At 42.8% G+C, this 25966-nt stretch overlaps 1 protein-coding gene across 4 annotated transcripts; it reads left to right on the top strand.

Annotated features, from left to right (window-relative positions):
* Window positions 1–1347: 1347 nt before the first annotated feature.
* On the top strand, window positions 1348–25285 carry LOC109895603 (E3 ubiquitin-protein ligase TRIM36-like). 4 transcript variants are annotated; one of them, XM_031830447.1, is made up of 11 exons: window positions 1497–1759; window positions 9376–9616; window positions 13731–13763; window positions 15946–16289; window positions 16661–16807; window positions 17371–17466; window positions 17845–18098; window positions 18438–18559; window positions 20207–20515; window positions 22124–22421; window positions 22695–25285. In XM_031830447.1, exons 1-11 carry the CDS (start codon window positions 1673–1675, stop codon window positions 23050–23052), a joined length of 2289 nt encoding a protein of 762 aa, XP_031686307.1. In that variant the 5' UTR covers window positions 1497–1672; the 3' UTR covers window positions 23053–25285. The 4 variants fall into 4 exon arrangements, with proteins under 4 accessions (XP_020345030.2, XP_031686307.1, XP_031686308.1 ...); XM_031830448.1 differs by lacking the exon at window positions 1497–1759 and adding an exon at window positions 3830–4175; XM_020489441.2 differs by lacking the exon at window positions 13731–13763 and having other exon boundaries at window positions 1348–1759.
* Window positions 25286–25966: the final 681 nt, after the last annotated feature.

Genomic DNA, 25966 nt, shown 5'->3' with positions numbered 1-25966 from the left:
GAAATATTGAGTGTAGATATTATGTAAATGTCACCTTTATCATGCAAGTGCTCAATCTTATCACTGCTATTTCAGTGAGGTAGGTGGATTTGATATGCAATGTTATGTGAAATAAATAATAGCATATTCTCTGAATCATGTCAAATCAACTAAACTTGTGCTAAAACTGGCTTGGAAGTAAATATTTATGTGAAACATGCCTGCCTTTTCATTTGTGCAGAGTGCCAGTTAGAAAGAAGCCTGTTTATGTTTCAGTTTAAAGAAACAGTAAATTGTCATCAGAGGTTGTTTAGTCTTGGATCTAATAAAGGAGATTGTCCTTGGGGTCTGCAGTTTGCTGGTTTGCCAGTCATCAGTTAGTTTATCCACTCACCACTTTAATCAGCATCTCATGAAATCCAGCATCCCTCCCCTATCTTGATTTTTACTGCAAAGTGAATGTGTGCCAACAAAATCAGCACGATGACAGAGTATAAAACAGAAGTACTTTATCAGTAGTACAACATTGCCCTGGTCTTAGCTATGCACTCTTAATTAAGGCTGCAGTCCTTATGAAGACTAAGGAAAATGTCATTTTCTCTGCTACAAATAAAAAGTATACAGCATCTGACCTTGCATGTGACATGACATGCCATCTCAAAGCCAAGGACGAATTTACTTAAAAGTTACATAATTCTACGAGTAACGCATTTCTTAAGCCCTTTTAAACCAGTAGGTAAATAATGACTCAATAATTGAATGACTCAATCACACAAGCCAGTGCCGCGTGGGGTCCATTATGTGGCTTTATATGATGCACTGATATTGGTTGTAAGACGTGACATGGGCTTTCAAAGACCTCCGCTTGTTTTTTTTTAACCATCCGCCTGAAGCGGCCATCTGGTGACGCCGTCGCGTTGCGTGGAACAAGTGGCCTCGCAGCAGTTAGGCCCAATTGAATCCTCTCAATCGCTGACCCATTCAAATATAATTAACAGGTTTATCATAAAACGCTAGTCTTAAATTGTTGTTTTCGTTACAGCATGAAATCATTTATTTGAAGGGATATGCTGGGAAGACCACAATAGGCTTTAGCCTCTAAAGACTATTGTTGCTAAAATTGTTAAACAAATTGAACAAAAGAACGCGTAAACCATTAGGCAAAAAGGCTAGCCTATGTGTTTTCAGATTGTAATGAACTAACATGCAGGCTAAACAACTCTTTATAGGCCTATCATGCATACATGAAGGCACTGTTGAATGCGTAATCAGGTGAATCCATTATATTCCCAAACATCATATTAGTATCTGTAATTTCAAAATAGCCATAGTCTTCATTTGTTGGGTGAAATACAAAGGGCTCAGTTGAAGACATCGCTGATGATGCTGCTGATGTCTAACTGTGCCGGTAAACGCACGCCTGAGATGTACAGTGAGGGCGGGGTTACGCGTCAAAGATTATTTATCTTGATAAATCTTGCAAAATGTTCTCCTCAAGCAGCTGGGGAATGAATTGTATGCTACTTAGGCTGCTCGATGTACTGAGGATGAAGATGCAACCATATTTCTCCGAATGTTACGTTCTCTCTTTGGGAAGCCAATCGATTTTTACAGTATTTGTTAGGCTATTTATTTGTTATTGACCCATTTTGTTAATTATAATCCCTGCATTTTGTCGACATTATACATCATTATGTCGGATACTGCGGATACCGAAGAAAATCAGGATATGTTACCGAGTTTGGTCGAGCAGATAGTCCAGCGAATAACAGCCGGAGAGGTAAGTGAACGTCAGATATGATTTATGGAAATGAAACATCTGTAGCCTATTGAAGCCACGCTGACATTTTCAGTATGGTGTAAACTAGATCAAGGTGTGTAATCTAGGTGGAGAGGAAGGATGCTCAAGGTTTTGTGCCGTCCTTGGAACGGGTTCAGGGACATAAAGATGTAAAATAAATGTTTTATCTATGCTATCTGAAAGTGTGACTTGAGCAGTTCGTGTGGGGTGCAAGATTCACAAATGTGTTTTTTTCTCTCCATGTAATCTCCATGAAGTCCTATATTTTAGTGTATCCCCTTTATAGGCTGCAAACAAATGCCCTGATCTCTTATAGTAAGATTATGTAACTCATAAATCAAGATATTGAATTTAAATATATTAATTAGGCTTTGCAGGATACCAAGGGGTTGCATAAAGAATAGAATGCAAACGCATGCTAAATTGCAGTCATTACAAATATTGTAGCTGTAACGGCGTTCTTCTTTTGTAGAAAGAGAGTCGGACCGAAATGCAGCGTGGTGGTTAATCATGATCTTTAATGAAGAAAAACGGAACGATACATGAAATAACTGATAAACACAAAACAACAAACGGAACGTGAAAACCTAATTACAGCCTATCTGGTGAAACTACACAGAGACAGGAACAATCACCCACGAAATACAAAGTGAAACTCAGGCTACCTAAATATGGTTCCCAATCCGAGACAACGAGAATCACCTGTCTCTGATTGAGAACCGCCTCAGGCAGCCAAGCCTATACTAGACACACCCCTAATCAACCACAATCCCAATGCCTACAAAAACCCCAATAAGACAATACAATAACCCCATGTCACACCCTGGCCTGAACAAATAATTAAAGAAAACACAAACTACTAAGACCAAGGCGTGACAGTAGCCTTTTGAACAAGATGAGTAGGGGAATAGACCAGGCCTATGAACATACATTATTAATGACTATAATTTATGTAAACAGCCTACTCCTACCCATGTAATATTTGCATTTGGGGAGAACTTTATTTGGATGCACCATCCATGTGCAAACATCTTGTGCAAACATGTTTCACTGCTAAACTGGTAGGGTAAGCTTTAGGCTATTTACACAAATTCACTTAGGCCTACTGTTCAAGCCACTCATAGTCCATGAGGTGCCATATTAATTATCTAAAAATAATAGTGCTATGACTGAATGCACAATCTACACAGATGTCTCAAGTTTTGAGGAAGTGTTCAATTGGCAATGTCCACCAGAGCTGTTGCCAAATAACTGAATGTTTATTTCTCTACCATAAGCCGTCTCCAACGTCGTTTTAGAGAATTTGGCAGTATGTCCAACTGGCCTCACGACCACAGACCACGTGTATAGTGTCGTGTGGACAAGCTGTTTGCTGTTTTGAACAGAGTGGGCAGGCATAAGCTACTGACAATGAACACCATTGCGTTTTTATCAATGTTAAATTCGAACGCACAGAGATACCGTAATGAGATCTTGATTCCCATTGTCGTGCCATTCATCCTCCACCATCACCTCCTGTTTCAACATGATCATGCATGTCGCAAGGATCTCTACACAATTCGTGGAAACTGAAAATGTCCCTACATACTCACCAGACATGTCACCCATTGAGCATGTTTAGAATGCTCTGGAATTGCGTATGACAGCGTGTTACAGTTCCAGCCAATATCCAGCAACTTTGCATAGTCATTGAAGAGTAGTAGGACAACATCCCACAGGCCACAACCAACAGCCTGATCAATTCTATGCAAAGTTGGCAAATAGTGGTCAATCCAGATATGGACGGGTTTTCTGATCCACGCCCCTACCTTTTTTTAAGGTATCTGTGACCAACAGATGCATATCTGTATTCCCAGTCATGTGAAATCCATAGAATAGGGCCGATGAAATTATTTAAAATTGACCGATTTCCTTTTATATGAACTGTAAACTCAGAAAAATCTTTGATACTGTTGCATGTATATTTTTGTTCAGTATACAAATAGTAGGCCTAACAGTAACAATTGTGGGAGTGCAACAATATAACGTCTCTCACTGCAAGCCTCGAGTTTTGGTCCAGTGAAACCTGATCCTACTGCCCTCCCTGTCTTTTGAATACTCTGGGCTGCCGCATTGTTACTATGGTGATTTCAGTGTCTCCACCCCGCCCCACACAGTTTTGCTGTCCGTCAGTACTTGAAATGCAGCAGCCTTTAGACTGTTGCTGATTCACGACACTCGGTCCCATCCATAGCGTCTTTTCACGGTGTTAGAATTCATTGTCGACTCGACAACGTGATTGCAGGAGTCGGCAACTTCAACATACATTGGATAAGTTCTAACAAGCTAAACGACGCAAAAACAATTATATTAATTCATCATGTCTGCAGTCTCGCGACGTAACTCAATTTTGCCGGTAAGTGACAAGTCTATGTACTAGTTTTAATAATACAAAATGATATGAAATGTCCTCATGGAACGTTAATGATTCATCATTGCCCTTCCCATTTCAAATGGCGTTGTTGAAATTATATAGGCTAATTTTACAGTAATAATTAACTATAAAATAAGGCATTTGAAGTTTCTGTGCTGCCTATTTTTGAGGGAGAGGCTATACCGACTGGTGCACACATTGATGAAGTATGTCGCGCAGCTAAGAGTTGAGTGGAGACGAATGGATTCGTTTCAGTCAGTCATCCTGATGAGCCCTTCCCAGCAAGCTAGTTTGGCCATGAGGCTGAGAATGTTTCTTTGTTTTAAGCTAAAATATAGGTGTTGACTGTGATAAGGGCACTGGATTATGAGCTGTCTTGTTAAATCAAATCAATTTATATAGCCCTTCGTACATCAGCTGATATCTCAAAGTGCTGTACAGAAACTCAGCCTAAAACCCCAAACAGCAAGCAATGCAGGTGTAGAAGCACGGTGGCTAGGAAACCCCCCTAGAAAGGCCAAAACCTAAATTAACAAATTAAGTAGGCAGTGGCATTGTACACACAGCCATAGAAGCACAGTGACATACAGTGCACTCGGACAGTTTATGACCCCCTTTTCCAAATTTTTTAAAGTTACAGCCTTATTCTAAAATTGCTTAAACATTTTTGTTTTTATCAATCTACACACAATACCCCATAATGACAAAGCGAAGAGGTTTTTAGAAATATATTTGCAAAAAAAATAATTAAAAACAAAAATACCTTATTTACATAAGTATTCAGACCCTTTGCTGTGATACTCGAAGTTGAGCTCAAGTGCATCCTGTTTCTATTGATCATCCTTGAGATGTTTCTACAACTTGATTGGAGTTCACCTGTGGTAAATTCCATTAATTGGACATGATTTGGAAAGGCACACACCTGTGCCTAAGTTCCCACAGTTGACAGTGCATGTCAGAGCAAAAACCAAGCCATGAGGTCGAAGGAATTGTCCATAGAGCTCCAAGACAGGATTGTTTGGAATCACCAAGACTTCCTAGAGCTGGCTATCCGGCCAAACTGAGCAAAATGGGGGAGAAGGGCCAGGGTCAGGGAGGTGACCAAGAACCCAATGGTCACTCTGAAAGAGTTCCAGAGTTCCTCTGTGGAGATGGAAGAACCTTCCAGAAGGATCACTCCACCAATCAAGCCTTTCTGGTAGAGTGGCCAGACGAAGCATGGTGGTGGCTGCATCTTACGGTAGGGATGTTTTTCAGCAGCAGAGACTGTGAGACTAGTCCGGATCGAGGGAAAGATGAACGAAGCAAAGTACAGAGAGATCCTTGATGAAAACCTGCTCCAGAGTGCTCGGGACCTTTAGACTGGGGTGACGGTTCACCTTCCAAAAGGAAAACGACCCTAAACACACAGCCAAGACAATGCAGGAGTGGTTTCGGGACAAGTCTCCGAATGTTCTTGAGTTGCCCAGCCAGAGCGCGGACATGAACCCGATCAAACATCTCTGGAGAGACCTGAAAATAGCTGTGCAGCGACGCTCCCCATCCAACCTGACAAAGTCCCCAAATACAGCTGTGCCAAGCTTGTCATACATAAAATGGCTTGAGGCTGTAAACGCTGCCAAAGGTTCTTCAAGAAAGTACTGAGTAAAGGGTCTGAATACTTATGTAAATTATATTTAAGTTGTATTTTTAATAGATTTGCAAAAAATTCTAAAAACCTGCTTTTGCTTTGTTATTATGGGGTGTTGTGTGTAGATTGAGGGGGGGGGGGCAATTTTAATCCATTTTAGAAAAAGGCTGTTAACGAAATGTGGAAAAAGTCAAAGGGTCTGAATACTTTCCAAAGGCACCGTATGCCTCTGTGGTCATACTTGTGGCTCTTTGGGGGTGTGGCTTACAGGTAGTTATTTTTGGCCACCCATCCCATGAGTGAATGTCATTCCACTTCAACTGAATGTCATTCCAGTCCACTGCTAGCTATGAATTGTATCTGGTGGTTGAGTGTTTAGGTATAAAAAAACAAACATTTATTAGGTAAATAATGTCCCATTTGGAACACTGACAAGTAGAGCATTACAATAGATAGATAGATAGATAGATATATATCTATATCTCAGCTAAAAAAGAAACATATACCTTTTTCAGGAACTTGTCTTTCAAAGATAATTCATAAAAATCCAAATAACTAAACAGATCTTCATTGTAAAGGGTTTAAACACTGTTTCCCATGCTTATTCAATGAACCATAAACAATTAATGAACATGCACCTGTGGAACGGTCGTTAAGACACTAACAGCTTACAGACAGTAGGCAATTAAAGTCACAGTTACGAAAACTTAGGACACGAAAGAGGACTTCTACTGACTGAAAAACACCAAAAGAAAGATGCCCAGGGTCCCTGCTCATCTGTGTAAATGTGCCTTGGGCATGATGCTAGGAGGCATGAGGACTGCAGATGTGGCCAGGGCAATAAATTGCAATGTCCGTACTGTGAGATGCATAAGACAGTGCTACAAGTAGACAGGACGGACAGCTGATCGTCCTCGCAGTGGCAGACCACGTGTAACAACACCTGTACAGTGTCGGTACATCTGAACATCACACCTGCGGGACAGGTACAGGATGGCAACAACAACTGCCTGAGTTACACCAGGAACGCACAATCCCTTCATCAGTGCTCAGACTGTCCCCAATAGGCTGAGAGAGGCTGGACTGAGGGCTTGTAGGCCTGTTGTAAGGCAGGTCCTCACCAGACATCAGCGGCAACAATGTCGCCTATGGGCACAAACCCACTGTCGCTGGACCAGACAGGACTGGCAAAAAGTGCTCTTCACTGACAAGTCACGGTTTTGTCTCTCCAGGGGTGATGGTCGAGGCCTGTACTCTGGAGCGTGATCGATTTTGGAGGTGGAGGGTCTGTCATGGTCTGGGGCGGTGTGTCACAGCATCATTTGGACTGAGGCTTGTTGTCATTGCAGGCAATCTCAATGCTGTGCATTACAGGGAAGACATCCTCCTCCCTCATGTGGTACCCTTCCTGCAGGCTCATCCTGACATGACCCTCCAGCATGACAATGCCACCAGCTATACTGCTCGTTCTGTGCGTGATTTCCTGCGAGACAGGAATGCCAATGTTATGCCATGGCCAGCGAGGAGCCCGGATCTCAATCCCATTCCCCCCAGAAATGTCTGGGAACTTGCAGGTGCCTTGGTGGAAGAGTGGGGTAACCTCTCACAGCAAGAACTGGCAAATCTGGTGCAGTCCATGAGGAGGAGATGCACTGCAGTACTTAATGCAGCTGGTGACCAGATACTTACTGACTTTTGATTTGGACCCCCCCCCCCCCCCCTTTGTTCGGGGACAAATTATTCCATTTGTTAGTCACATGTCTGTGGAACTTGTTCATTTTGTGTCTCAGTTGTTGAATCTTATGTTCATACAAATAGTGATGCATTTTTAAGTTTTCTGAAAACAAACGCTGTTGACAGTGAGGACGTTTCTTTTTTTGCCTAGTTATATATATCTATATTAAAATGTTTTGCTCATCCCACTTGATTTTTATTTAGAGAAGGATAAGTCTACGTAATAAATAACTTTTAATATTGGTATTTGGTACCAGTAACCATCTAGGTTCTCTACTAGTCTATGCTAGGTAAAGCTCCGCCTTATCTCAGCTCACTGGTCACGATAACAACACCCACCTGTAGCACGCGCTCCAGCAGGTATATCTCACTGGTCATCCCCAAAGCCAACACCTTTGGCTGCCTTTCCTTCCAGTTCTCTGCTGCCAGTGACTGGAATGAATTGCAAAAATCGCTGGATAATTACATTTCCCTCACTAACTTTAAACATCAGTTATCTGAGCAGCTAACCGATGGCTGCAGCTGTACATAGTCCATTTGTAAATAGCCCACCCAATCTACCTACCTCATCCCCATATTGTTTTTATTTACCTTGCTGCTCTTTTGCACACAGGTATCACTACTTATACACCATCATCTGCTTATCATCATCTGCTCATCTATCACTCCAGTGTTAACCTGCTAAATTGCAATTACTTTGCTTCTATGGCCTATTTATTGCCATACCACCTCATGCCATTTGCACACACTGTATATAGACTTTTTTTTCTTTCTATTGTGTTATTGACTGTACGCTTGTTTATTCCATGTGTAACTCTATTGTTTGTGTCACACTGCTTTGCTTTATCTTGGCCAGGTCGCAGTTGTAAATGAGAACTTGTTCTCAACTAGCCTACCTGGTTAAATAAAGAATAAAGAAATAAAAAATGTAAAATAATTGTCACCGTGATACAGTCTACTGCTCAATGGAGGAGAGTTTGCGCTGCAAGCCGGCTTGCCACAGGAAAGTGAGGGAAGTAGCTTGATAGTGTAGCCAATATCAGGCCAGGGTGACATCTACAGCACATTTATTATAGTGATTTCCACCAAAAATATACAACTAACGTCCTCATTTTTATTTTAAAAAAACGAACTCCAATTTAAAATAATTTCTGAACATGCTCCCAAGGCCGAACGAAGTTCCTAATTCTCTCGGAAGTTTCTAGCCACATCTATAAACTAGATAGCTGGGAAGGGCTCATCAGGATGACCGAACCGAATCCGTTCTTCTCCACTCAACTCTCGCTGCGCAACATACATCATCATTTTGGGCACCAGGTGTGTCCATATAGCTTTCCCCTTTGAGGAATTGCTTGCTCTAACCATTTTGCCTCAGCTAACCAACAAGCTGATGCATGAACTTCTTTAACTATGTAAGCTCTACCCTGGTAGGCCAGGCACATTTACAAATGTTATGTGTATGCCCAGTCTCTGTATCAAAACTGGCCTCTTTCAAATGAAATGTTTAAAAAGTGTTTACGTAAGCCTAAGTATGTTACTGTTGACCAGCGTTTCCCAAACTCTGTCCCGGGGACACAAAGGGATGCACATTTTGAATTTTTCCTTTAGCAATACACAGCTGACTCAAAAAAAAATTACCTCCTCATCAAACCAAACTGTGCACCCCTTGGGGTCCCCAGGACCGAGTTTGGAAAACGCTGTTGTTGCTAGTCTCGTCCACCAGCTCGATCTATCTCTGTTGAACTGGTATGCGGAAGCAATTAGCCTGGGGATAAATTTACTGTAGACCTAATATATTAATGTTTGTGTCCACACCAGGTCCCTATCAAGAATATTGAGCGCGAACTAATTTGTCCGATCTGCAAGGAGCTGTTTACACACCCCCTCATCTTGCCCTGTCAGCACAGCGTTTGTCACAAGTGTGTCCGAGAGCTGCTGCTATTGAACCATGAGGATTCTTTCGATGCAGGCTCGGAGTGTTCCCTCCCTGGGAGCCCAGGGCCCCGATCCAGAGTGCCCTCGCCAAGCATGGAGAGGCTGGATAGGCTTGCAAGATCAGGTGCGTTTGGGTTTGGCCATTCTTCATCAAGCCTAAATTGTGACAAGTGATGCAAATCTGGCAACATTACATGCAATTTGCAGTAAAGTTTTATGGACATGCCATACCCAGTTTAATCTGTATTTTCCTAGTTATTCTCTGGGTTGTAGAATGAAAGATGACACCACTGACCCCACCCTGTTTAAAATCATAATGTTGGCTGTTCATACTATTTCCTTTAATATCATTAAGTTTTGAGATGGGTCTTAAGTTTCTTGAACAGAGTAAAGAGACTCGACAAGCTTATTCAATTCATCAATTTTGTTCTGTCAAGTTCCATGCCCTGAAAGCATGCACTTCCCAAAAACGTTAAATGATAGGTGTATTGTGGCTATTTTGATTTTGTAATGCCAAGCAATTTCTTAACACGGAATGCCTATCATTTACACCACCTTGATAGGATGACAGGCTTGATTTATGTACACATGTCGGAACAAAGCACGACTGTCCCACTAAAGCATTTAAAATGCTTATGAAATAACTTGTTGGTGGGAGGGGGAGGTTGTCACATTCTTTATTTTGGTGGAAGCTAAGGGAAGCTGAGAGGTCAATGTCTAAATCCAAGGCGCAAACAGCATAGAGTGAGACAAGGCAGTCTTTTACTTAATCATGAGCTAGTCCCTGGACACTCCAAAAACACAGCTGCGGAACCCACAGCCCAACCAATTCACATTTGCCCGAACCTGAATGTGACCATTCTTCATGTCCAGGTCCGCATCTATTAACACAGTGGAAACATTCAATGCTGTTTAGAAAAAGAGTTAGAACTGGTAATAAATGTAATATATCCTTAGTCATCTTAAGAATCATGTCCTTAATTTAAATCCCCTTGGCATTAGTAACCATGGTACTTTTGCAGCTGATTTAGTAAACAGTTTTCTTATAAGTACATTGAAGAAATCTTAAAGGACATTATTAACATACTTTTCAGTAAAAGTCTTAAATCTCTGACAGCATTTCACTAAAGGTTTCACCTCTGCTGAATGGATTTCAGACCAGTGGTGATCATGGTGACGAAACCTGCCTGCGGGGAATGAATGAGGGATTAAATGAACTGAGCCCAGGGCTATATTTATCAGTCAAGTGCTGTAAAAGCTAAAAGGTTTTGTGGAAACTCCTCAATGTTTTCTTGTTTTATTAGGATTCGGACTAGACACATTTTTGTTGTTTTAGAATGTTCAACTCTGTACAGTACCAGTCAAGTTTGGACACACCTACTAATTCAAGTGTTTTTCTTAATTTTTTTACTATTTTCTACGTTGTAGAATAATAGTGAAGACATCAAAACTATGAAATAACACTTATGGAATCATGTAGTAAGCAAAAAAGTGTTAAACAAATCAAAATATAATTTATATTTGTGATTCTTCAAAGTAGCCACCCTTTGCCTTGATGACAGCTTTGCTCACTCTTGGCATTCTCTCAACCAGCTTCATGAGGAAATCCACTGGAAAGCATTTCACCTTTGAACAGGAGTGCCTTGTTCAAAGTAAATTTGTGGAATTTCTTTCCTTCTTAATGCGTTTGAACCAATCAGTTGTGTTGTGACAAGGTAGGGCCATCTTCTGTATACCACCCCTATCTGGTAAAAGACCAAGTCCATATGATGGCAAGAACAGCTCAAATAAGCAAAGAGAAACAACAGTCCATCATTACTTTAAGACATGAAGGTCAGTCAATCTGGAAAATTTCAAGCACTTTGAAAGTTTCTTCAAGTGCAGTTGCAAAAACTAGGAATGCACAATATATCGGTGAGCATATCAGAATCGGCCAACATTAGCTGCAAATGCCTAGCATCGGCCCGATGTCTAGTTTAACGCTGATGTGCAAAACCGATGTCAAAGCTGACGTGCATACCTATATAACGTAGGTAGATGACATGATGATGCCACGAAAAATACAGCGCTACACAGAACAAAAGCAGAAAAATACTAAACATGTAAAAGTCGAGCAGTCATTTGAAAGAGTAAGAAAATTTCAGCGAGGCAACTCAAAGGTGAAATCTCTTAACGCCAAGATAATGGAATTCATTGCCCTTGACAATCAACTGTGCTCTGTCGTGGATGATGTTGGTTTTTGCCGACTGATCGAGCCCCGGTACACACGATTTTTCAGATGTTGCCCTACCGGAGTTACACAGTATTGTTGAGACTCACATCCATGAGCTTCACAACTGACATTTGGACCTGCAATGTCAGCCCCATAACCATTATGAGTCTGACAGCACAGTGGGTTGACAAGGATTTCGTACTAAGGAAAGCCGCATTGCATGCTCAAAAATGTCCGGGCACAGTAAATGTCCTATGTCAGGTAATGTCCTGACACATACCGCTGCTGCCATTTCAATGGCATTGGCATTTGAAACAGGAACACTCCTAGCTCCATTCGAACAACTGACTCGGAAAAATAAGCTCAACTGCGTCTGCAGCAGACATGATACACTCTGTCAGGGCATTGAAATGGCTGCTCAACAAAACTGCCGACAGATCGTGGGGTTAAAACTTACAAAAGTACTCGACTTTGAACAAGCACTACGGTGGCTTTCTCTCTGAGCCTCTTTACTGTGTCGCCACCATGCTTGATGCTAGGTACAAGGACCGCTACTTCGGCGCAGACAAACGGGGTTTACGTGGAATGTTACATGCATAGCTGGAAAAGATGTAATCGGACACAGTGACCGTGCACACCGAGGAAGAGAGGCCACGGATAGACAGAGCTGAAACTTCACTGCTTGACATGCATGATGAAATCCTGGTTGAGAATGAAACAACTGAACAAATGAACAATGAAACAGCACAGGAAGTAAGTGTAAGAAATAGGTTTTGATTATGTTTTACTGGTAATGGGGACATGCGTAAATGCCAACACAATAGCTTTTTGGTCAGGTGTGTGTGTGTGTGTGTGAGACCTTTTTTATTTAACTAGGCAAGTCAGTTAAGAACAAATTCTTATTTACAATGACGGCCTACCCCGGCCAAACCTGGACGACACTGGGCCAATTGTGCGTTGCCCTATGGGACTCCCAGTCACGGCCTGATGTGATTACAGCCTGGATTCGAACCAGGGACTGTAGTGATGCCTCTTGCACTGAGATGCAGTGCCTTAGACCACTGTGTGTGTGTGAACTATTTAACTGTACTAGAATGCTTAAAATGCTGCTAAAATTTGAAATATTGTTATCAGGTTTTTTTGGGGAAAGGAAAATATTGGTATCGGACAAAAATGTAATATCGGTGCATCCCTAGTAGAAACCATCAAGCACTATGATGAAACTGGCTCTCATGAGGACCGCCACAAGTTCATCAGCCTCAGAAATTGCAGCCCAAATAAATGCTTCAGAGTTCAAGTAACAGACACATCTCAAAATCAACTGTTCAGAGGAGACTGCATGAATCAGGCCTTCATTGTCGAATTACTGAATAAAAAAAAAACACTACTGAAAGACACCAATAAGAGACTTGCTTGGGCCAAGAAACATGAGCAATGGACATTAGACCGGTGGAAATGTGTCCTTCAGTAGTGTCCAAATTTGAGGTCTTTGGTTCCAACTGCCGTGTCTTTGTGAGACGCAGAGTAGGTGAACGGATGATCTCCACGTGTAGTTCCCACCATGAAGCATGGAGGTGTGGGGCTGCTTTGCTTGTGACACTGTCTGTGATTTTATTTTGAATTCAAGGCACACTTAGCCATGCTGGTTATCACAGTATTCTGCAGCATTTGTTTACCACTGTTTTTGGTTACTACATGATTCCATATGTGTTATTTCATAGTGGTGATGTCTTCACTATTATACTACAATGTAGAAAATAGTAATAAAAAAAAAAGACTCTTGAATGAGTAGGTGTGTCCAAACTTGACTGGTGCTGTACATATATACAGTTTGAAATCTGTGAATTCACATATGTTTCCACCAAAACCTTTTTTAAGAAGGCCATTTCTTTTAAGCGCCATGTTATTTGTGTGTTAGCACTTGTCCACTGTAATTGGTTGTGCATCAGGTTTAACTCCACTTCTGTTAACATACTGTACATGTTAATTGTTGGTCTCACTTCACTTCTTTGTCCATTGCTTGCAGCCACACTGCAGAGAAGGTCGTTTGGGAGGAGAGGTAGACACGCGTTCCATTTTTTGAATAGCTGTAGTAGTGAGTACAGTGTTACTAGATCCCCTGTGAACCCCAACTTAACTGTTACTCTACTGTATGTAACCACACAACTGACAATAGGCCCCTGTTTCCTTTATGTAGCCGATTTGGTAGACGTGGCATTCTAGCTTTTTAAAAAGTCTACTGAGCAAAGTCGCAAATGTATAGTATGTCCCACCAATTTATGTCTGCATTTGGTGTTTTGTTCCATTTTTCAAGCCTGGTGCTTTCGGGCTTTTGTGCTCTGCTTTCAACACGTGCATGTCTTACAAAGTAGGTTGGAGAATGAGTGTGTGAGCTACAGCTCTGGGCGGGATGTGAGTCAGAGAGTGGAGAGGAGAGAAGTGAAATGGCTCAGGAAGTTACCTAGGAGTTGGGTTTAAAGTGGAATTTCTTAATGCCTGGACAAATGAATAGCGTTCTCCCCTCCCTGTAGCCTCGGAAATATCCAGTACCTTGTGGAGAAGTACCTTGTTGGGGCGGCAGGTAGCCTAGTTGGGCCAGTAAAAATCTGTAATTCTGCCCCTGAACAAGGTAGTTAACCACTGTTCCTAGGCCATCATTGTAAATAAGAATTTGTTCTTTACTGACTTGCCTAGTTAAATAATAATAAAGAAATAAAAAATGTACTTTTAGAGGCAGGGAACCTATTTCTATGTTACAAAACATATTCCAAGATTGTCTAGACTATACTGCCTCAAACTTCAGTCTCACTCCTACTGACAGGCTTGCTCCAGAAACATTTTTTGCACCACATTTCAGTTATAGGAAATGCTTTAGACGCGCATGTGTTTGTAGAGATTGGCATGTGCGCCATGAGCAATGTTCTTATCATTTGATGGGAGAAGACCCTAGAGCACAATGCTTTAGCAGACATTATTTATTTATTTTACATTGAAGTGCTCAGTAGATGTTTAAAAAAATGGTATGCCATGATAATTATGCATCTGAACAACTCCTTAAAATGGCACCAGAATTATTTAAGTCGGGATACAAAACAGTTGTGTCCCTTTTTCGTAGAGGTTAAGTCTTGCACCCTAGGGTTTACAGTCTAAAAGCCATTCATCTTGACAGTATATTTTTCAAGTAAAAAGATAAAGGAGTTAAAAACGTGTTGGGAAGATTTAACTCTACTCTTTAAATGTATATTCTTACCTTGTACAGCATTTGGTTTATTCACATACTCCTGGCAAGATAGCCTGCACCCATTTTGTAATGCAGTCCTGGTTATGGCGATTGGGCTGTGTCGCATTGTGATGACTCAAACCATGTTGTTAATGATGTGGCTCTGTAGGAAGCGTACCCCCTGCCAGAATGGCCTTGCGATGACTTGTCAGTTTCTGCCCTGAGCTCTTTCCACTGCAGCAGCAGGCAACGTGCCTCAGCCTGCTACCGTACACCTTGCTGCAGACACGCTGCAACATCCACCCTCCCCGACCAGCACACCCACCTAGCCTAAGTACACTGTCCTTTTAATCCATGACCTCTCCCATCCGCTTCAGGCCAGGACACTTGGCCCCCACCTCATCAACTTCCATCCCAAGACCGTCCAAAACGCCAAGCCTGCTCACTCACTACTCCATCAGCACCCTCAGTCTCCCATCGCTATATACCGTCACACACATTGACAAACATGTTTGTCACACACGCTTGCTTTGTGTCCACCGCATGTCTGTGTGCTTGCCATTTTCCTACATTCAGTGCACAATGTTCTGCTGCTTGCCTCCATCGTGTGTGTTTGTGAGAGTGTTAGGATATATTGAACTGGACAAATCATTTAAAAAATGAATTTCCTCTGCAGGTAGCCATTTTGCTGGAAATTGATATTACTCTCTCTTACCCTTAAGTTGATTTGAGTTGATATTTCGGTTCCATTAGTGGGTTTCCCACATTTTTTACTTTGCACCTGATTTGAAATTAATTTAACGTGAATCTGTTGTGTGTCCAGGTCATTGTAAACACGCTCTTCCTATCTCTTGTGTTATCCATCTATGTTGTGTGAGAGACCAAGTAGTATGAGCTTTCCGAGAAGGATCCGTGATTGTTTCTGTAGGACACTGTGTGTGTGTGTGTGTGTGTGTGTGTGCAGGCCCACCCTTAGTTTGTGTGATTAGCACTCTAATGGCCGTTCTGTCTGTTGTATCAGGCTCTATGTCATCACCAGGATGGAGGCGTGGCTCTGTGACCCCCCGCATCACCACTTTCCCATGCCCTGGTTGCCAACACGACGTGGACCTGGGCGAGCGGGGCATGAGCATGCTCTTCCGGAACTTCACCCTGGAGAGCATCGTGGAGCGCTACCGGCAGGCGGCCCGCGCTGCTGTCGCGATCATGTGCAACATGTGCAAGCCGCCCCAGCAGGAGGCTACCAAGAGCTGCATGGATTGCAAGGCCAGCTACTGCAATGAGTGCTTCAAGTTCCACCACCCCTGGGGCACCCCCAAAGCCCAGCACGAATACGTGGGTCCCACCATGAACTTTAGGCCCAAGGTAGACACAATTTACCACCTCGGGGGGGACCCATGTTGCTCTGCTGTTGATTTTAGATTGCAGGGATCAGCTCATGTCATTGATGGCGTTGATTGCGTTAATGATGCTGCCTTCAGAGATATTGGTTTAATTTCAGAGATGTTGGTTTAATTATCTCTGCTTTTCTTTGTGCTTCTGCAATCCAGTGAAACTTGCTGGTTGTGGGAGATACCTGTTCAGTGCTAACAAATAGAAAGAGGATTGGAAGGAGAGAGAATGTATTGACAAACTTTTTTTGGGGCTACCCCTTTGTGACATTCTGCATATGTGGTGTGACGAGTTTGCGATTTTTAAAATGACCACTAATCCAATGTGTGCTCATGGTCATCCAGGTGCTGATGTGTCCGGAGCATGAGATGGAGAAGGTCAACATGTACTGTGAGGTGTGCCGGCGTCCAGTCTGTCACCTGTGCAAGCTGGGAGGCTCCCACGCCAACCACAAAGTCACAACCATGAGCAGCGCCTACAAGATCCTCAAGGTACTTTATGACAATAACGATGTCTCCAACCATTCACTTGACCTGAGCAGAACAATCTGATTTATTTACCAGGAAGCAAACGGGGAGTGAACTACCTGAATTTGTCCCAAAAAATAAAATTGTTTTTCACTGCAAAATGTTTTCTGTTACTACGGTGTGTACTAATGAATACAACCCAGGACAAAAAGAGTGTTATAGTTTGGAAGTTGTTTACCCAACTGGCCAGTGACGCCGTTGTTTCTCAGCCCCCTAATGAAATATTGATCAGTTACCTGTACTAAGTGGCACGTGTCCACATGATCAGTTTTCCTTTGTGAGCAGTAATCGACACATGTGGTCATCCACAACAAGCGAACCTTGTCTACCCCGCCGAGACAGAGGTCAATCAGCCACTGAAAGCATAGGGACAGAGGACTCAGTGTCCTCTGGCTGTAATCTAAAAGGCCTGTCTGTGGACACGGGCACCGGGCCGGACTCATCCATATTTAATGCAATCATTTGTATCTTATGTTCTATCTATTGAGCATTTCTGCTAATCTTCTTTGTTGTTATTATACCAACAGGAGAAGCTATCAAAGGCTATCCATTACTTAATCAGCAAAGAGGACCAAGTGAAGACTCAGATTTCCCACCTGGAGGTGTTGATCAATGAAACTGAGGCAAGTAGCTGTGTTGACAGAGTTAAACTAGTCCTGTGTTGTATGTTATGTCGAATAACAAAGGGACATTCTGTCTGCCCTGAGAAGGAAGGTCACTTATTCAAATGCATATAAAGGCATAAACAAAGGAACGTATACTAATTCACATGAATTCCACTGCAGAAGCGTTTGCTCATCTGTACTGTGTTATGTCTTTTGTCCCTGTCTTGTCTTCATTTAATTTGTCCCAGATCCGTTTGTGCTATCATTCCAACTCCTTGTCATGTCAAACTCTTCGGCGTGATGTGTCATGATTGCACAAACACTGGTCCATAGGCTACTTCTATGCAGTTGTAGGTTTCAATGAATTGTCGTGCAACATTTCTCTTACTTCTACAGGAGAAAGGCCAGTTGGTGGAGCGTCGGACCGACGAGAACTTTGAGCGACTGTTCGAGACCCTCCAGGAGAGGAAGTTTGAGATGCTGCGGTCCATCGAGCAGTCGAGGATGCGGCGTCTGGACCAGCTTCGGGGCCAGGTGGACGAGTACCAGGGCATGTTGGAGAACAGCGGCCTGGTGGGTTATGCCCAGGAGGTTCTCAAGGAGACGGACCAGTCCTGCTTTGTTCAGACTGCCAAGCAGCTGCACACCAGGTCAGCCTCTCTCCATCCGTGTCTGCCACTCCCAGTCCCAGCACATTTCCCTCTGTTCTGGATAGTATACAGTAGACACTGTCACCCAAAGGTTCCCGTCATCAGTTGTGGGTAAAGGCTATTGTCTAATGGTGATATAATACCATTGTTTATATTGATCTCCATTAGTCAAAAAGCAGCTTGAGGACTTTATTCACGCTTTTACTTTTAGGAACGCTGTTACATTAATACACACACGTTTCCCACACTCGATTATCTTGCCCAGGAGATGATTTCCATTCTGCTCTGATGGAATGGCTTCTTGGTAGGGTTCACCATTTTGTGTCCTTTCACTCCCAGGATCGCGAAATCCACCGAGTCTCTGAGGACATTCCACCCTGTGGCCGACCCCTCCTTTGATGAGTTTGTGCTGGACACTTCCAGAGAGGAGACCCTGCTGAAGGAGCTTTGTTTTGGTGGAGGTAAGACTCTTTCTCCCCCCCCCCCCTTAACAATGTAATGAAATCCTAAAACTCAATTTGTTGACACAATCCTCATCTGTCCCACACTTAGTCACCTCAACCTGTTGGTCACTTACACCTCCTTCTGAGCTCTGCTCTCTGTTTAAGATGCCGGCCACCAGAAGCCCTTTAATTGAATAAGCCGGTTACACTCCTGATATACACGCAGGGATTTTGGCACTGAGAGCAGTGCAGGGCTTTTTCTGGTCCACTGCTTTGCATACTCTCACGTCCCTTTGCCCCGATTTAAAGAAAAGGGCACTGTGACGCGGGCTGGATATAATTGTCTGCCATGAAAAGGAACTGATTTGATTTTGTAAGCAGAAGGGTATTCATAGACTGTCATCTACCTGTGGCTGTGTCCTTAGAATGAGCTCCAGCCATTCTCCCTCCTGCTAGAAGTATTACTGACCATAAAGGGCTCTGCTCTGTCGAGCCATAGTGGGTCATGAAAGGGTCATATGAAACAACTATGTTGCTTACATATTAGAAATGTGTCCAAGTAATCAATTTTCCCTCTCTTGCGGGGAAAGCTGCTTGAAAGCCCTTGAAAGGAAGGCCATTGATTGATGTGGTTAATCTAAATGGGAGGGACAGGAGAGTAATGATGCACTCTGTCTGAGAGGAGGAAGCTCTAAGAATTGATGCCTAGCAGTAATTGAATTGACGGTAGACATGAAAAGAGCAGAGGATGCAAAACTGTCTCCCATTTAACAAATGTCTGGCAGTCCTCATCAACAAGGTTCACAGTGCCTGTAGGGTGGGGATCTGAGGATGGGACAGTGACAACCAAGGACACCTCCCACAAATATCCCCTCAAGAGTCGATGTGTAACTTCAACCCTGCTCATCAAGTTGTCATTATAATGCCATTCTGGAGTCTTCTACGCTCACAATGGCTCCATATTTGTGTCCCACTAGTTGAACCATAAAGACATTGTGTTGTGTGCGTTCTCCCTTACTAAACCAGCCCCTCCAGAGACTGCAGTATGGTCTGAACTCACAGCCAGTAAGAAGGAAGTTGACGTCTCTGTTTAGTCTGTCTCTCCCTCCCGTCCCGGCTGTAGCCTGAAAAATAGGTTGTTTCTCTGAGAATAGCTGCGCTCTCGGGCCGGGTGCCGGCTGGGTTTGCAGGCTGCCCAGTTCCATCTGCGGCACCCTCCTCAGCCCTGATCCGATTCTATGGGACCCTAGCTGGATCCGGCTGCTACTGTTTGTGACGGGAAGCTATCCGCAGTGAGCGGGGGGGGGGGGGGAGAGCGAGCGAAGTGCTTTTCCTGGCAATGTCGGTGCATTAATGAAACCTTTTTAAGAGCTTCTCTTATTCTTCCTATCCATTGTCTGTCTATATTCTGTACTGTCTGTCTATGAGTTCAGTCTCATCGCTGGTCGACTCCATGCCCTTAAATAAACTTATGCTATTACATAAACCAATGTGTTGAATCAAGTTTAGGGTTCTTATCATTTTATTTTTCTATATTTCCTGAATAACCAATACATAGTAGTTTGTCAATTAGAGAAAAACATATGAATTGGCTGCAGACAAATTACACTTTAAACTGACCCCTCCCTCTGCCATTTACATTTTTCTCCTCCCCTCCCTCTCCAGTCCCTGACCCTCCCATCATCGATCTGTCCCGCAGTCGCGTCTACAACGAAGGCCTGGTGTGCTGGCAGTTGGCTGAGGATACCCTGGCCACAGACCACCAGGTGCTTGAGTACAGGAAGCTGGGTGTTGAGCAGGACGAGGAGGAGGGCGGCAGCCGCTGGCGTCCCACAGTCCCGGTGTACGGCCCCAGCACAGTGGTGTGCGACCTGGAGGCCAACAGCCTCTACTCGTTCAGAGTACGCAGCTGCCGCAACTCCTTCTACAGCCCCTACAGCCCAGAAGTCACCTTCCACACACCACCTGCTCCAGGTAGGCACCAGGCACTGATGTCATACACACACACACCAAACACTGATTATGATGATGTCATATGTGTATGGTTGGCACTGATGAAGAGAGAGGTGGCCAGGGGCCCTTAACCAAAACAGTGACAGACTAATCATTTCAAGCTCTACTGGAGTAAATTCTCTGCAATAATTTAACAATGATTCAATTCCATTTTTCAAATGTAGGAACTGGGAAAAACTAGTATACTGTACTGGGCTCTATAGCAAAAATCTCTACTAGGCAGCCCTGAAAGTTGCATGCTAATTATCCTAATTACAAAGAAATACGTCTTATTTTCAGTCTTACGTTGGCATCCCGCCTGTGTTGGGCTTCGGGGCTGAAGTTAAGCTTCTTTTTTTTTTCGGTATTTAGCAGTCGGATCCACGGAAGATTACAAATTGACAGACGCTCGACTGTTTCAAAGTGAACTGTGTGGATAAAATAGTTGACTCTTAGAAAGCGACGGTGGGTCGGTCAGTCATTTATAATTTCTGCGACCCATCTACTTTTGTTGAATCACAGAAACACTCATTTTTTTCTTTTCTTCAGACCGACTGGGCAGAGTTGAGATGCAGCTGAGGTCCAGAGTTACAGTTCATCTGTTTACTATATTCAAAGCCTCTGTTTCTGACTCCGATGGTTCTAAGCACTCTGAATAGCAATCACATGCCATCTGTAGAGCACTCTAGGGGTCAATATCACTTTAATTCCTCAACAGTCTACTGAATTGGAGCCCCCATGCATATAGACAATGGCTGATCCATTAGGATTTCATTGAGTGTTTATCCTCCCCTGGCTCATTAGTTTGCCGTAAACTGAGGCTGGGCCCACTGTAGATGGAAGTCCAGTGATGGGAGCCCACATTCCTTTGCCCGGACTGTGGGCACATGTAGCAGTGGGATGCACAGTGCGTTAGTAATGAGATGGAATTCTGGGTCAACGCTGGCCTCAGACAGACATTACAGTAGCTTCAACACGCCTCCTATCACAACAACAGTCAGTGTAGGCGTAGATTGAATCATTGCTGTATGACCATACATTTATCATTTTTCTTATCCTTTTTAATTAAGCTTATCTTAAGGATGACTACATTCAATTAAGTTTGTGCCGTTCACACAACAAAGGCTAAAGGGGTAAACGGCTAGTATTTTTGCCCTTGTTTTTAAGGGATCGTCATGAATTAATGCGAATAAAGTCATCTCATACCATGGAGACAAAATGCAATGGTTCAATGCACAGGCATAATTATTTTACTTAAGTTCATAGTAATTATTGCCTTTGGCGCTGTAACTATTTTTGGAATATTTTTATGTTCAGCAGCAGATGTGGCCTAGAAAATAATTTATATAGACCTTATTTGAGAAATAAGAAACCAAGCATTGTTGTGTATATCTTCACATCTGAAAATGTATCGTTTTGGAAATTTGTTAAATTCCTTAAATTTGTTTCATTACTTGAACATCTTTATAATGGCGCCCCCATGTGACACTTTATGAAAGTCCACCTTTTCCCTGGCATCCAAAGATGATGTGAAATCCTATCTGCGGCTGATGCTGTTCCTTTTATATCATTGCTCTCTCTCGCCTGTAGTGTTTGGCTTCCTGTTCAATGACAAGTGCGGCTTCAGCTCGGAGCGGCTGACGTTGAGTAAGCTGCGTGACTCGGTGGAGAGTGCGGCCGGCATGGCCTTCCTGCTGGCTGCTGAGCGCGTGCAGACAGGCAGCTACATGGGCCTGGACTACATCATCGGTGACACCGGCATCTCTCAGGGCAGACACTACTGGGCCTTCCGCGTGGAGTCCCACTCCTACTTAGTCAAGGTGGGCGTGGCCTCTGATTCCAAGCTGCTGGAGTGGATCCACAACCCCCGGGACACTAGTAGCCCCAGGTAAACCCCACTTCCTCAGTCTTACTTTATTATTCACTAAGGATCAGGCCTGAGTCACAAAGAAGCCTGTGCTGTAGAAAGCATTAACCTGTTAAGGGCTAACTCACAGACCAGGCCTTAGTTTCTCAACAATTCATAAAAATATTTATTACCTACTTTGTTGGTTTACTATTATATATATTTTAACAGGCTTCCAGATAATTATGGTGCGTCAGAGTATAGTTGAATGTGTTGCAATTGTAGGCTGATTTCTCTTATCTCTTCCAACTCCAGGTACGACCACGACAGTGGGCACGACAGTGGCAGCGAGGACACGTGCTACGACCTGTCCCAGCCCTTCACCCTGCTCACCGTGGGCATGGGCAAAGTGTTCATCCCCAAAGCATCTATCTCCTCCGCCACCGCCGGCAATGACCATGGCAACCGGGTGCTGCCCATGCCCCAGCGCATTGGCGTGTACCTGGACTACGAGGCGGGCCGTGTCTACTTCTACGATGCAAACACCATGAGATGCCTTTACGAGCGGCAGGTGGACTGCACCGGTACCATGTATCCCGCGTTTGGCCTCATGGGTAGTGGCAAGGTCCATCTAGAGGAGTTCATCGCAGCAAAGCGACTGTCGTATATGTGAGATGTTGGGCCTTCCACACACACAAGTCTCTCTCGCACTCTCAACACTTGCCTTTGAGCTCATGTTTCTCTCTCTCTGCTTTCAGTCAGGTATATTTTTGGAGTGATTTTGTTTGTGTGTGTATGTACACACTTTCAGTTGATTATCATCATGCCATTTCTTTGTTTTAATGAACAGCTATTTATATTGTACAACTAAGTCCAGTAAAATGTAGCCAAGTGAAACCCGAAGAGCCTTGCAGCTAGTCCCACTCCTGTGCCTTTCATGATAAATGGGTAATCTAGTAAATGCTGTAATTTGTCTAATAATAACTGTGCAAAACAGGCTAGGTTGGTCATCAGTTACAAAGGTGAGAAGAGTGTATCTAAGTTGCAAGGACCCCTCGGTTGAGAAACATCCCTACCAAAAACTGAGACAAAACGTATACCTAATCAATGTCCTTTGACAAGACTCACGGTCAACACCAGTTGGGTAGACCGCATTTTTGAATTTGGACACATTCTCACAGGTGTTTATTTAAAAGACTACCACACTTTTCACATATTCGCTCACAACCTACTGACTACTACAAAGCAGAGCACATTTATCTGAAATGTAAACACTAGGCATTCACATGCAGGGTTGAATTCAAACTTGAGTTCTGCGTGTGCAACTCAGACTTCCCATGTAAATCATGGTGTCAACTTTTGGAATTGTGAGTTGACACAGGCCGATCTCAAGTTAAAATTACAGCCAGTTGTTACACAAGTTGTTGATTTGGTTCTTGAGAATCAAGAGGGTGCAGCGTTTCAGAACATTTAGATAGAAAATATATTATGCAAATCGACCAAATTCTCTGTCCTCTAGAAAAGGGTGTCATTTTGACTCTACATTACTTTTATCTCGTTTCACCGTACTGAATACACCCCTGGTCAGCTCTGGCTTTCCTACATGGGTTTCTGGACAGGACTATCTGTAGATCCAGTCATGTTTGTGTTTTGTTGAGGGTAAGGGTAATCGGTTTGTGTTTTCTCAGGTTTGTGGCCTGTGGGCCTTATGCTACCTACCTCCTATCGGCCCTGGAAATCCCTTTAAAACTATACCTTCCTACTCGGAACAGGACTAAACTTTCCTTTGCAGCTTCCATAAATCCATTACAATTTTATTATACCGTAATATATCAGCCTTTAAGATTGTTCATATCCAATAATAAACTGGAATTAACATTTTTTTTCCTTAATTTTAACATCCATGTACATATCTAGTGTGACATTTTCTGTCAAATAAAACCTAGATCTGCAATCTGTATCTGCTGTGACGTTTCTCAAGGCTTAATAGAAACTTGAGACATTTGGGCAGTTGGTGGAAAATTGTAATTGGACCGAGATGTAATCACGCCTGACTGAATTTGTGAAGTGAGCAATTTAAAACTGAACATACACATCCCCCTTTCTGTGTTTTGATGTGTTTAGGTCCATTTGAGTGTAGCGTTTCCTAGAATATGTGGTGTTATTTTGTTGCGTATCTGAATCCTATAAGGTCATGTTGCGTAACAACATAATCTGTAGTTTTAAACTGAATTCCTATTTACTTTAGAATTGGTGTGCATCATTTAGAGTAATTCTCTACCATTCCTTTTAGGGCACAACACCTCTACCTGTTCCTTTTGGAATGACTGAAACACCTTTAAAAAGTCTATGCACTTAATTAACAGGTTCAGGGTTGTTTATTCATCACAGAATGCATTATTATATACAGAACAAACTGAATGTCTCTTAGATTAGGTGTTTGTTAATTTGCTCATCTTGAGTCAAGTCACTGGTGGCCACAGCAGCTGTGTCTTTCAGGGTCGATGTATGGTAGAGGTTTACTATATAGTGTGCATATTTTAGCAACCATATCACGGCTAATTTTAGAAAAGGGAATCGTATGGCTTTCAGTAGTACGTTAGACCAAATATTCTGCAGACTCTCAATCAAATGGTTCAAGCTAGCACTTTAAACTGTCGCATGTATGCCTCTCGGCTGTGCAGGTCTGTATGAATTGGTGTGCAATATTACGTAGAATGCAGGAAATAGGCCTATTGTTTTCTCCTGTAAGTAATGGGATGTGATGTTTGCTTTCTGTGAGTATAATGCTTTAATGAACATGAAGCTTTGTTGGTCATCAAATTCTTGAAATACTACGCTTTTTTTTTATTTTAAATTTGCTGTTTGTGGATTTGTATGAAATAAACTAGTGTGTTTTAAAACAATTGTTTTCTATTTGTAGGTGAGTGTGTGTGTGTATTTATACCTAATTGTTTTCACTTTGAATATGGTTTTGCAAACAGAAAATGCCAAATGCTGATAATCCATATCCCTATTGGGATAGCAGGGCATGGAAAACTGGAACATTTTAAGAAATGCATACACACAGACTCTTCCCAAAGCAATGTACCTTTTCTCCTCCCCTCAGACCACGATCCACCCATCATTAGACAGCAAGATTATCTACCCTGGCAAAAAAGTCCTAAAGACTTACTCAGTTACTAAACAAAGGCAACAATTCCTGCAGGAATCCTGTATAATTGAATAAATTATTTGATAGGACACCTGCTTAATTGGCCTTATCCTGCAGGAATTTAAAAGATCCTGCACATCCTGGCCCCAAAAATTACATGATATTCCTACAGAATCAGCTTAATTCTTTCAGGAGAATTGTGCAAATTGAGATGTCTAACAGTGTTTTGAGTAATGTTGTCGTTGGTACCAGAAGACTGCAGCAGAGGACCCATTTCCCCAGACTGCAACAGAGGAGAGGACTGAGAAGGCGTCAACCCTTCATCTCTGTAAGACAAGGGGAGATTCTCAATTGGAAAAGTCAGTCCTCAACTCCTCCTCTGTCTTTTCCTCCATGACCCGGAAACGAGAAGTGGTCGAGTGCTCCAGGTGAG

Source organism: Oncorhynchus kisutch, linkage group LG8, assembly GCF_002021735.2.
Source record: "Oncorhynchus kisutch isolate 150728-3 linkage group LG8, Okis_V2, whole genome shotgun sequence".
Classification (NCBI taxonomy): Eukaryota; Metazoa; Chordata; class Actinopteri; order Salmoniformes; family Salmonidae; genus Oncorhynchus; species Oncorhynchus kisutch.
This window is presented reverse-complemented; position numbering and strand designations above follow the sequence as displayed.

Excerpts from the sequence above, each read along its gene's own strand:
- LOC109895603 (XM_031830447.1), top strand. The coding sequence starts at position 1,673 with ATGTCGGATACTGCGGATACCGAAGAAAATCAGGATATGTTACCGAGT. Across the intron at positions 16,808-17,370 it reads GCGCCTACAAGATCCTCAAG|GAGAAGCTATCAAAGGCTAT; the intron begins GTACTTTATGAC and ends TTATACCAACAG. Across the intron at positions 18,560-20,206 it reads GGAGCTTTGTTTTGGTGGAG|TCCCTGACCCTCCCATCATC; the intron begins GTAAGACTCTTT and ends CTCCCTCTCCAG.